Below are 13139 nucleotides of genomic sequence, written 5' to 3'. Positions count from 1 at the left end.
CATGGCATCCGGTCCTATCATGGGTGCTACGACGCTCTCTCATACCCGCTATTCTTTCCAAGAGGTGAGCTCGGGTGGCACAACTGCATTCCAAAAGTTGGTGTGACTAAGGTTGAAATCAATAAAGCTCAAGCGATCCGCAAGGCGCGTGTTGATGGTGGTGGCGACGATGATGCTGGTAAATTCTGATCTCATTATAGTGTCTTACAAATAGTATACAAATGTTCTGGATGCTGTCAATCACGATACTAACATGAACAATATTTATGTGTGTAGGCTCTGCTGGAAATAAATGTGTCTCTTTACGTGATTACTATTGCTACAAATTCTAGATGCGGCCTGGGATTTTTAATCCAATACTATACGGCAAGCATCTATTCCAGTAGTTTGCCGTCGACACCTACGTCAAGATCAAAAGCTCGCGTCTAGACTACATCCGCAACAACCAGGACCTTCTTAGGGCTGACCTGTACCAAGGTTTGGTTGACAGCTGGCGTACGGGGGTGGAAGACGCTGATGAGGTTGGCAAGCGTACTATGCTATCGCCGACTTTCATCGGAGGGCCCCGTAATATGAGGCGTTGGTACATGGACGCGATGGCTCTGGTTTGAAAGTTTGGTAAACTGGATATCTTCCTCACAATGATGTGCAATCCTAATTGGGATGAGATCAAGAATGAGCTTTATCCTGACTAGAGTCCATTGGACCGTCCCGATCTTGTAACTCGAGTGTTCAGGGTGAAGTTGGAGGAGCTCAAGAGGATGTTGATGGAAAAAGACATAATTGGAAAGGTCCGTGCATTCATATATGTCATGGAGTTCTAGAAGAGGGGCTTGCCGGATGCACACTTTTTGCTAATAATGCAAAGGAAGTACAAGATCACGTGCCCCGAGCAGTATGACCTGCTTATCTCTGCTGAGCTACCAAACAAGAAGAAGTACCCTGACCTCTACAGGATGGTGATGAAGCATATGATGCATGGCCCCTGCGGGATGCTAAATCCATTATGTCAATGCGTACTTCATGCAAGAACCGTTACCCATAGCCATTTTGCGATTCAATGTCGCAAGGTAAGGATTCATACCCCATCTAGCAGCGACACGATAATGGTCGTAAGGAAATAATTCGAGGTCACATCCTGGACAATCAGTGGGTCATCCCATACAACCCATGCCTGCTGCGTACTTTCAATTGCCACATCAATGTTGAGGCATGTAGTAGCATTAAATCTGTGAAATACCTATTCAAGTACATACACAAGGGCCATGATAGAGCGTCTGTGGCTGTTAGGGAGGCTGGAAAAAAAGATGACAAGGGGAATGTTGATGAGATCACGCAATACAGAGAGGCCCGGTGGGTGACACCTCTAGAAGCCATGTGGAGGATATACGGCTTTGACTTGAGCAAGAACCATCCACCTGTGCAGCAGCTACAGCTTCATCTTCCCGACATGCATATGGTTACATATCATAAATGGTACAAGATCGAACGGGTTGTCAAGCGTCCAGGTGCCAACGAGTCAATGCTAACAGCGTACTTTAACTACAACAAGCGTCATGAGGAAGCTCGAGGAATCTTGTATCATGACTTTTCGGAGCATTATACTTGGGAGTCTAATGGTAAATTTTGGAAAACAAGGAAAAATGTTGTATACCAGGTTGGGAGACTCATATCAACTCATCCGGCTGAGGGGAACGCTACTTTCTTTGGGTTCTCCTGAACCATGTTGTTGGGGCTACTTCATACAGGGACCTGAGGACTATTGATGGTATGCTCTTGCCCTCGTTCCGTGAAGCTGCGGAGAGGCAGGCCTAATCGAAGAAGATAATACACTTGATGAGTGTCTTACTGAAAATAGTTTGTTCCATATGCCATCCTCATTGTGTAGGTTATTCATGACTATATTGGTATTCTGCGAACCGAATGATGTGTTTGGGTTGTGGACAAAACACCTTGGCGCAATGTCAGAAGACTACATATGCAACAATCCAAACCTGAGTCTGGTGGAACAGATGGTTTTGATTAACATTAGGAACATGTTGCAATCTATGGGGAAGGACATAAGTTCATTTCCTCTCCTAGGAATTGACGACTCATATGACGACACTAGCGGTATCCCTCGTGAGATATTTGAGGAGGCAAGCATTGACCAGAATCTGGAAGATGTGGGACTATCCAATTCCCTAAACGAGGAGCAAAGGGCTGCCTATGAAGAGATAATGTCCAAAGTGGACATCGAACAAGGCGGTTTGTTCTTTGTGGATGGACCTGGTGGCACAGGAAAGACATTTTTGTACAGGGCACTTCTCGAAACCCTTCGCAGTCAGAACAAGCTTGCCGTTGCTACAGCTACACCTAGTGTCGCAACGTCTATAATGCCTGGTGGGAGGACGGCCCACTCACATTTCAAGATACCCCTTACTCTTGAGGATGGTAGTTGTTGTAGTTTTACCAAACAAAGTGGTACTGCAAAGCTGCTATAGCAAGTGTCTCTCATCATTTGGGACGAGGCGTCTATGGCAAAGAGGCAAGCTATGGAAACCCTAGACAACAGCCTATGTGATATAATGGGCCGGCAGGATCTGCCGTTCGGTGGAAAGACTGTTGTCTTTGGAGGGAATTTCAGACAAGTTCTCCCTGTTGTACAGAAAGGATCCAAGGCTCATATAGTCGATGCTTCTCTACGATGGTCGTATCTTTGGGAATCCATGCGCCATCTTAAGCTCGTGTGCAACATGAGGACGCAGAGTGACCCGTGGTTTGCGGAATATCTACTGTGCATTGGTGGTTGCACGGAGGAGGGTAACGGAGATGGGTATGTATGTCTTCCTGACGATATATGTGTCTCGTACTCTGGAGATTCTAAGAAAGATCTTGACAGGTTGATTGAATGCATCTTTCCAAACCTCAATGCAAACATGACAACCAAGAACTACATCGCCTCCAGAGCGATTCTATCCACACGTAATGATTGGATGGACAATATTAATATGAAGATGATCGGCATGTTCCAGGGAGGGGAGATGGTGTACCATAGTTTCGACTCCGCGATTGATGATCCGCATAACTACTATCCGTCGGAGTTCCTTAACACATTGACTCCCAACGGGCTTCCTCCACATTTGCTAAAGCTCAAGATCGGCTGCCCGATCATATTGCTTAGGAATATCGCCCCTGCGAATGGACTGTGCAATGGTATAAGGCTGGTGGTTCGAGGCTTCCAAAGAAATTCGATCGATGCTGAAATTGTGCTGGGATTGCATGCCGAAAGAGGGTTTTCCTTCCTCGAATACCGTTGTGTCCCTCTGATGATGAGATGTTCCCATTACAATTTAAGAGGAAGCAGTTCCCTATTAGGCTCAGCTTCGCCATGACGGTCAACAAGTCACAGGGCCAAACTATACCAAATGTGGGTGTGTATCTCCCCGCCCCTGTGTTCTCTCATGGTCAGTTGTATGTTGTTATGTCTAGAGCCACAGCCGGAACGAATATCAAGATCCTCGCCGTCCCGCTTAACGCAGAGGCAGAGGAGGAACAGACTAAAAAGAAGGAAAAGAAAAATGCTAATAAGAAAGTGAACAGCTAGGGTAATCAAAATAGCAAGGAACAAAAAGGTAGATCAGAGAATAAGAAAAGGATACCAACAGTAGGGCACGTATACGAAGAATATTGTATACAAGGAGAATATTGTATACAAGGAGGTTCTAACCCCATAGGCGAGGTAATATAAAGATTACTCATGCTTGTCTTACACTTTTCATTTAATTTTTTAAAATACTTAACTCATCAATTCCATGTTTCTTGTTCTTGCTAGGTAATTTGAAATACTTTGTCGTACACTGCATGGATAATTTGCATCCACATGAGCTGCTAATTATCAATTCAAGCGTTTAGGTAAAAGTGATTGCTTAATTTTGTCACATGATGTCACTGCAAAAACTGGATTACATCACATGATTATATATGACATTTGAGATATGCTAATTAGTTCAATATTTTTATTTCTTCAAACTCTTCTCTGTTTTCTGTGCTGCCTGTCTGAACTTATTTGCAAATTTTCTTAAAGTTCTTACCCTTGGCGCACTTGTGAAAACAACTTACTGCTGATAAATTATTCTTATTTTGTTTGGATTGCAGCCTGCAAAAGTCAAAGAATTTATTGATCGAGTAATCAACATTGCACTACATGACATTGCCATACCACTATCAGGTTTCGTTGGGAATTTAATAAGGTGACTTTCTTTAAAGAGGCAGCCTATTTTATATTTTGCTTGCTTACTTTCGTGCAGTTGCTTACTTTTGGTACTTGGTAACAGGAAAATTTTCCACCGCTCGAAGCCTTTATTTATGCATTTTGACACATTTTAAGATATACATTTCTTCTAGGAAGGATCTTCTTTTATTTGACGATATGGCTGAGGCTGATCTTTTGCCAAAGAATACGATCTTGAAAATTCAGTTGTACAGATTGTTTTAGAGAATTGTCAGAATAAAAGTTCTTTTGCTAGTCTTGAGGTGAGCTAAAAGTTTGTGCTACTACCTCCTCATGACTTCAGAAGATGCGAATTATAACCATCCATATTTTTCTAGTCGCCTCACGTTAATTTGTTACTTTTTTTCAGCATTTTAAGCTTCTCCTGGCATCGTCAGACCCTGAGATAGTTGTAGCAGCTTTGGAACTCTTGCTGCATTGGTAAAAAATAAATCCTTCAAAGTTGCATATGAATGGAAAGCTAATTAGCTGTGGAGCTATAAACACCATCTTCTATCATTGGTCCAAGGATGGGGCAGCAAGGAGGCTTGTACTATTGTGTTGTGGCAAATGAAGGAAATCAGCAAAAGGGCTTATCCTTATTCCCAGCAGATTTGGAGAACAAATATGATGGCACACAGCACCATCTTGGTTCGACTCTTCATCTCGTGACTGGAATCTGATGAATGGAATGGCATACTCTTTCTCATTTCCACGGGACGACTGCGCAGTATAAAATATCCATATCCCATTTTGAGTACATACGGTGACGTTATTCAAGTTGTCGTTAGACCTTGCTAGAAACGAAGACATATATTGTTTGGGAATTGGTCACATGATTATTCTTTTGCAACTCGAGATAAAGAGCATCAAGGGTAGTTGTACTTATGTTATTACTCATTGCAAAGTCATTTTTTGTTTCACATTGGGAGCATTTCGAAGTAAATATTTCACACCATAATATTTAATGCTTATAGATGAAATTTGTTTTGCCTGTAGCAACGCACGGGCATGATCTAGTTTGGTATAAAAGCCAAGTTGTAATTCAAAATGGTGGCACGATGAGTCTGAGGAATTTTCATGTTATTTGGGCCCCATTAGGACAAGATGCCAGTGAAATGATATTGAAGAAAAAAGAGCCGAGCAATTTCCATGTTATTTGGGCTTGAAAAAACACTCTGATTCCTTCACGAATTAAAAACGACACTGTTAGCGTCCGGACATCCGATGGAAAATTTTTCATCAAACATTCTGACGAAACATTAAAACTTATCTAGTGCAGCATCAGCGATCACTATTTGCAACATGAAAAATAATGTGTAAAAATGACTAAATCGTTCGACTTTGGGATAAAAAATTCTCGCCGCAATATCAACATTACGTTTCATGCAACATTCACGTTGCAACATCATGCAACATCGTTTACCTATTGCAACGTATGTCGGAGTATCCGATTTTTTTAAAATCTCAGACGTTAGCATTACCGATTAAAAAACTGAGTTTTAAAATGTAAAATTGCTTTCTTGAAACGATCACTTCGCCGTATATAAGGCCATGTTTTGGCATTATGCAAAAAGAAAATTCCCCATCACATCAAACTTGCGGTACATGCATGGAGTACTAAATGTAGACGAAATTAAAAACTAATTGCACAGTTTTATTGTACTTTGCGAGACGAATCTTTTGAGACTAATTAGTCAATATTTGGACAATAATTCACAAATACAAACGAAACGTTACAGTATTGCTACAGTAATTTTAGCACATTAAAGTTGGGCAACTAAAAAAGACCTAATTCTACGCTTGGGCCTGGGATTCAAAGATTATCCGATGTTCCCATTTGTTACACTGAAACTGAAGAAGCATACCACAGGTAAACGAAGCTATCAGCACTCATCTTTTCTCCTCTTACGTTTTTGTCTCCTCGGTTGTTGAATTTGAACATATTTGAAGATTGAAGAAGATTTCGGATCTTCTGAAACATTTCTAGAAATGTTTTAGGAAAACTAAGTGTTATGGAATTTCCTCGGTCAGTTCTGTTGACGCATCGAAGGACGACAGAGCTCCTCCCTCTCCCAGACGGCCAGACGCCCAGGCCCAGATCCAGCCAAGTCGAGCAGGGGCGCCGGCCATGGCCGCGGGCAGGGGCGACGCGGCGAGCATGGTGGCGGTGGGCCTGGTGTGGGGCGCCACGAACGCGCTCATGCGCCGGGGCGCGCTCGTCTGGGACCGCCGCTCCCGCGCCTCCCCCTCCGGTAGCGTCATCCGGCGGTGGGCGGCCCTCCTCCTGACGTGGCAGTACTCGACGCCGTTCGCCGCCAACCTGTGCGCGTCCGCGGCCTTCTTCGCGCTCCTCGGCGCCGCGCCCATCTCCGTCGCCGTGCCCGTCACCAACGCCGTCACCTTCGCCGCCACGGCCGTCGCCGCCGCGATTCTTGGCGAGCGCGTGCGCCCCGCGCCGGCCGCGCTCGGGACCGCGCTCATCGTCCTTGGCGTCTGGGTCTGCATCTCCTAGTCCTTGAGGATCTGCTCCAGGTGAAGCATCCCAGTCTCTAGTTCTGTGAATTGACAGTTAGAAGAACTGTTTTGGTTTGGTTTCTTTCCTTTCAGTAGGAACAGGCAATCCTGAGATTATGTTTCCCCTCTGTATGTAGCCACTTGAATGAATTGTGCCCAATACGTTGCTCTTTAGGTGATCTGAGTCCTAACATTATGTCTCCATTCATTACTGAAGGGTTGATATGCAACAACACAAATTTCTCTACTCTTAGTTTCTGATTCTTCAGACTTTAGATGATTTATTGGGAACGGGATGGTTCTTTGACCTGCAATTCTTATGCTTGTGGCTGGTGCTTGCCCTATAATAAGTCAACACTGTGGTCTCATCCTTTTAAAGTCCTACATTTTTCTAGGTTTTGAGGTGAAAAATCCCAACCAATACAGTTCTGTGAGGTGACACTAGAAGGGCTTGTTTCCTCAACAACATCAGGCAAAATTCTTAGATTTTTCTTTCTAACCCTGTATTTTGACATTCGAATGATTCTGCCAAATTTGTTCATTGGAGTCACATCACATCATTAGTAGATGATATGAATCCAATACTCATGAAATTTCATTACTGAATCCAATTGTATTTATATGATATGAATCTATTTTTTTCGATCACGCAGAGATCTGCATACCTCTGTATTAGAGAGAAGAAAAGAATACAATCGGTCCTATTACAAAGGCAACCACATCACCTCATAGTTGAGGGCTGGTTGCCAAAAGCACAATATCACAACCACTTGTTACAAGAAGACACGTCCTGAACAACCATTCTAGCACAACAGGTTACCTAAGACTGAGACCCCTGAGATCCTTAGCACCAGCTATGCACCAAAGATGAGCTTCCTCTTTGAAATATTTTTTAGCACTACAGTCAGGCTGTCCAAAGCATCTGAATGTTGACATGCAACGCCATAGCTTTATTTACTCATAGCCTCATAGGTCCTCGTTATTCTTCAGATGATCTACTGGGATCATGGTGCAGTTAGTTGCCCTGTAATTTTTATGCTTGCACCGGTGCTGCCCTGTACGAACAAAAAACTCGGTTAGAATGTGATGCTCCTCAGACTAGGTACAGGAAACCACATAAATTCGACTAGATTTTTGTGCTTACCAGGTTTGTTCTTACAAATTCAAAGTGTTGATAGGTAGGACCATACTGAAGAGCTTATGGAGGCCATACACAGCCATCGTACTCATCTGATTTCTGTAACCAATCAACCAGAAAAGAGGCAAAAATGAATATCTGACACTAACAGATCACTGTTACATCATCATGGCACTCCCTATTGAGCAGTGACAAGAACCCTGAGGGTGTGCCATGATTTATTATACCTTGATAATTGACTTGTACATGTGCTGTCATGTGTTTCAAGTTCAACTTCGAGTAGGTGTGGGTACTAAGATGAGATACGCGCTCAGATTTCTGAACTGAATTAAATGTGGTTCCAGTAGATATAAAAAGTGGTATCATATAGGAACAAGATTTCCTACTGTTTGAAGGGGCATGATTTGGTTGTGGTTTTGATTTATTCTCGCTTTGTTGATTTATGCCATGAGTTAATTAACCTTGAAATTTGCTTGAAATAGTATCTGAGAATTCAGATAAAGGAATGCTCTTTCCATGTGCATGAAGATAAGTGTAGTGCTTCAATTTCTAAGCTTCTTAAACCAAATTGTTAGAACAACTTGGATGCTTGTTTTACATTTCTAAATTGGTTTTGCATAGAAACTATAAGAGTACTAATTTCATTTGCATGCTGATCCTTTTGTTGTGGTCACCTCGTTCATTTGAGGACCCATTTTCGAGTTTGAATGCTTATCTTTTTGTTGTGGCCAACTTGTTGGTCTGAAGATCTATGTTCAAGGTATGTGAAAAGCCAAAAATCCATGTTCTGCAGAGCTGTGAGCTTCCTATTGAACCATTTGATCTTTGGGAAGTAAATTTGGTGTTGAGGAAGTTATACTGTTTATGTCACTTACCACGGCCATTTGTATGCGCCTCTGGTGAATGCAAAGAACAGGTTGGGACTAAAACTTAAATGGTCGTTGCAACCTTGTCATGGAATACAGAAATATAACAAACCAGACAGTAAATTCTTTTATATGCGCAACCAAATGTATTTCATTGTCCTGCATGGTTGTTACTGATGCCCATGTAAAAGAACTACTGTAAACTGATGCTGTAAAAAGGGGAAAAACTAAAGAGTTTTTTTATAAATAACAGAATACTTGGGAGTGGTGGTTAGATTGGAGCTTCTCGATGTCGCAGACCATGTTTTCAGTCCTGCCCTTGGGTGTGAAGAACATTCGGTACAAAGAAGTCACATGCAACATTTTTATTAGGAGCAGTGTTATCCTAAACGCTAGATGGAGATGGCCGGTCACCCTCCGTTTAGCGTTTAGACAGTGTGGACAAAAAATTAGACGGTTTAAAGAGTTTGCACTGTAGTTGTATATTATAGTTCCATATTATATAGTTGCAAATTGAAGCATGCACATAACACATAATGACATAACATTATCGTATAGTACATGTGAGCTACATACTCACTACTCTAGATTCGTATTTTCCCTCAACACGCGCTTGTGGCCCCATATTCTTCTGACTGTGCCCAATTATCCATCCAAAGCACGCTCCTTGTTGCCTACACAACAGTCTAAACATATGCATAGGTGTGTAAACATGTTTAACTTCCTTTTAATTTCACCCTTTACACTGTTTTTTGATGTCTATACTGTTTAGCGTTTAATGCGCGACTAGGCCCTAAACTACACGCATACACTCCGTTTACAGTTTACACACGTGTAAACGACACGTGTTTAGGCGAACAATGATGAGGGGAGATGAGAAATATGACACGTGTTCATTAGAACATATGCTTGCATTCATATATATTCTCCAAATCATGTTACCTCAAAAATAGAATTCTTGGACGTGAAGAGTAGGAACAAGACGAGGTAGAAAAGGAGGCATTGGAAGGTTGCGGCTTCGGGTGGCAAAACACAAGGTTTCAAGATCATGATCCCTGGTGTCGCAATCACCGTTGCATATTATGATATAAACCAAACAATCAGATAATACTTATTAAGCTGGAACTCTCGTAGCATTTAATATATCTTTTAAATAACAAAAATGAGGCCTTCATCAATACGTAGAACATTATTTGGTGTAAGGCATGGTATATAGGGACTCAGTACTTGAATAGAAATGACACAAGTACTCAAATTTGGAACAACTGATGCCATGAACAAACAAATAAAACATTGCCAGGGCTCAACCTATTGTTCAACTGCATGCTTTGTACTTAGCCGACTAGCTGCTAACCTTCAGAAGAATTCTGGTCAGTATTATCTCCATGAAGCAGCTCTCCAATCATACATGGAGTGTAGAGGAAGGATTCATATATACCCCTATAACATTTTGGGCGACAATTTCCCACGTAATGAATCTTTGAGCTATCCAAACGATATGCTAAAACCTCAAACTGTTTAACCACAAAGACAACTTCTTTGTAAGGATGAAATCCAAGAATGTAAAAGTTATCATAGGGGGTGTTTGGATACACCTCCTAAAGTTTAGTACCCGTCACATCGGATGTTTGGATACTAATTAGGAGTATTAAATATAGATTATTTACAAAACCCATTGCACAGATGGAATCTAATTCGCAAGACGAATCTATTAAGCCTAGTTAGTTCATAATTTGACAATGTGCTGCTACAGTAAACATGTGCTAATCATGGATTAATTAGGCTCAATAGATTCGTCTCGCGAATTAGTATAGGGGTTCTGCAATTAGTTTTATAATTAGCTCATATTTAGTCCTTCTAATTAGCATCCGAACATCCGATGTGACACTCCTAAAGTTTAGCACCTTATATCCAAACACCCCCATAGTGGTACTCCTCATCTTCAATTGCATTCATGTCTTCAACTTCAACCGTAAAAAGATCATCATTATCGGAGTCCCACTCACAGCTCTCTTTTCGCGAAGTTATAATGTTGTCGAATATGTCAGGCTCATCAATATTATCTTCTTGTATGACCCAAGTTCCTGCCGAGAGTTTACCATTAACATTGGAGAGTGACGCTAATCGTCGAAGGTTATCTTGATACTTGGAGACCCACTCCATCTGCCCACATGACTCGATCAGGATCCAAACCTGTAGCTGGAACTCATCAATTACTCCAAAGCACACACCATGCATTGATTTCCCTAGATATACCTTTCCATATATACTCAATGTTGGCTGGCGTTTTGATTACTTGATACTTACCATTTGACACTGGAAGCCTGTAAAAAAAGTGTTTGCCACACTACTGTATCAGGTCTCATTTTCTAAAGTAATGATTTTACGCATGAATGAAAAACTACAAGTAGGTAATACAATAATGCAAACGAACACAAAAATATGCATTAAATTTAAAGTATTCAGTAAGAAAACCATGTACATTATATTGATTGCCAATTCTAGACTGTGTAACAGGTCATGTGTGCACGATGCATACCTCATAACAAATTAATGAACCTCGGCAATGCACAAAAAGGGCACCCTGATGGTACACAGCATTGCGCCACCTCGGCCCTTAAAACGTTCGTGCCTGGGGATCCAGCCGCACGTCTTGGACTGTCCCTGCCGCCTTGCCTTCTCGCACAAAGTCGATTCTGATCTCCCAGCCACCCGTTCTCGATGAGAACACCTCCAGCCTGAATGGCGACGGTGGCCATTCCATCAGGTGGTACGGTGGTTCAGCTGGCTGCTTGATCTCCAACATCCAGTGGTTTGGAGGAGCCGGGATCTTTGGCTCTTCAGGGATCAAGAACACCTCGTAGTGCGGCGATGCGGCCGGATCGAATGCTAGGTATGCCAAGGAGGAGTAGACACTGGCCTCCTCAGGCCGGGGAAGCACTTGCCACCGCCATGTCGCGGAGTTGCACACGCACAGCCCGCTCTCCCACTCGTGCTCGCAGAGGAGGAGGCCATTGCATTGGTGAAGTACTGAACCGAAATTGCGGCCGTCGTTGGGCATGAAGCCCAGGGTTCCATCGATTTTGGGAAACGCCGCCGCCGGTGACGCGGAGCGGCGGCGAAGAAGTGCGGGCGCCTGTGGTCGATGTAGTTGATGAAGATACCGTGGACGGAGTGCGGGAGGAGATGGGAGAGCAGCAGCGCGCGGACGTCGATGACGTCGCGCCACGCCTTGCGGACGCACCGGGCCGTGCGCGAGGCTCCGAGGGGGCAACCGGCGGAGGACGTCGGCGAGGGCGTCGTCCGGCAGCACAGCGACTTCCATCCCGTTTACTACTAGATGCTGGATCTGGATGCGTTGCCTGCGACGGCGCTCGCGGCTGGCGCTAGGAGGTTAGTTAGGGTTTTACCTCTTTGCTAGGATGCCGGACGTGGGCTGGTAATGATGGGCGTGGGGCACCAAATGGTTCGATCCGAACCTTTCCAGCTGATCCACGCAAATAATATGGAGCGATGGGTTGATTCCATTTCGTAACACTACTTTGGTCCATATGACCCGATGGTACGTGACCTGACGGACGTAGTGCGGCGCCTATTCTGCTTAGACATCAGCGTATATGTATACAACCATGTAAACTCTCTTGCTTCCTACAGTGCCATGATCCTTGCTCGTGTTGGTCCATAGGAATCAACAGAAAGCTGCTACCGCCTACTAATATGCTCTGAATGTTCCTTCAAAACTACACTGCACACATATATTCCTGCTAAGGTCCAGCCATCCATGAAGATTGAGCAGCATATAAGAGACCAGTTACAAAATGTCTGCATGGCTTTAGAGACGAACTATGCAACAGTAGTTACAAAACTAGAAACAGGGAAGATGCCGAGTGCCAGGTGCACTCGGCGAAGCCCAAAAAACACTCGGCAAAGCGTTTGCCGAGTGTAACACCCGGCAAACGACACACGGTAAAAATCCTGTCGACAAACACTGATTCGCCGAGTGTTTTGTGTCGGGCACTCGGCAAAGACTTTGCCGAGTGCCCTGAAAACAATCGGCAACCAATTATTGAAAAAAAAAGTCCTGCTCCGCCACCACCACATCCTGCTCCGCCGTCGCTGCCACCACATCCTGCTCTGCCGCCGCGGCCACCACATCCTGCTCTGCCGCCGCCACCACCACCAGCCGCCACCACCGACTAGCTCCGACAGCACCACCTCCTATGCCGCCAACACCGCCTGCTCCGCCTGCTCTGCCACCATAACAGACACCACCCCCATGCCGCCATCACCAACGATCACCAGCAGCACAGCCCTACAGGCCTAGACTACCGCGGATCTGTAGATGAGCCAGAGCCGCTGGAACTGC

At 43.8% G+C, this 13139-nt stretch overlaps 2 protein-coding genes across 3 annotated transcripts; one reads left to right on the top strand and one right to left on the bottom strand.

Annotated features, from left to right (window-relative positions):
• Positions 1-6182: 6182 nt before the first annotated feature.
• Positions 6183-9294, top strand: LOC101758309 (transmembrane protein 234 homolog). Of its 2 annotated transcripts, none has more exons than XM_004974963.4 (2): positions 6183-6787; positions 9027-9294. In XM_004974963.4, exon 1 carries the CDS (start codon positions 6384-6386, stop codon positions 6765-6767), a length of 384 nt encoding a protein of 127 aa, XP_004975020.1. In that variant the 5' UTR covers positions 6183-6383; the 3' UTR covers positions 6768-6787; positions 9027-9294. The 2 variants fall into 2 exon arrangements, with proteins under 2 accessions (XP_004975020.1, XP_004975021.1); XM_004974964.4 differs by lacking the exon at positions 9027-9294 and adding an exon at positions 7165-7402.
• A 2096-nt stretch (positions 9295-11390) lies between these two features.
• On the bottom strand, positions 11391-12098 carry LOC101781428 (putative F-box protein At1g32420). Its single transcript, XM_022828272.1, is given in 3 exon segments — positions 11391-11890; positions 11893-12025; positions 12027-12098. Coding segments are annotated over 3 exon segments (705 nt in total).
• Positions 12099-13139: the final 1041 nt, after the last annotated feature.

This window comes from Setaria italica, chromosome VII (assembly GCF_000263155.2).
Source record: "Setaria italica strain Yugu1 chromosome VII, Setaria_italica_v2.0, whole genome shotgun sequence".
In the NCBI taxonomy this organism is placed as follows: Eukaryota; Viridiplantae; Streptophyta; class Magnoliopsida; order Poales; family Poaceae; genus Setaria; species Setaria italica.
This window is presented reverse-complemented; position numbering and strand designations above follow the sequence as displayed.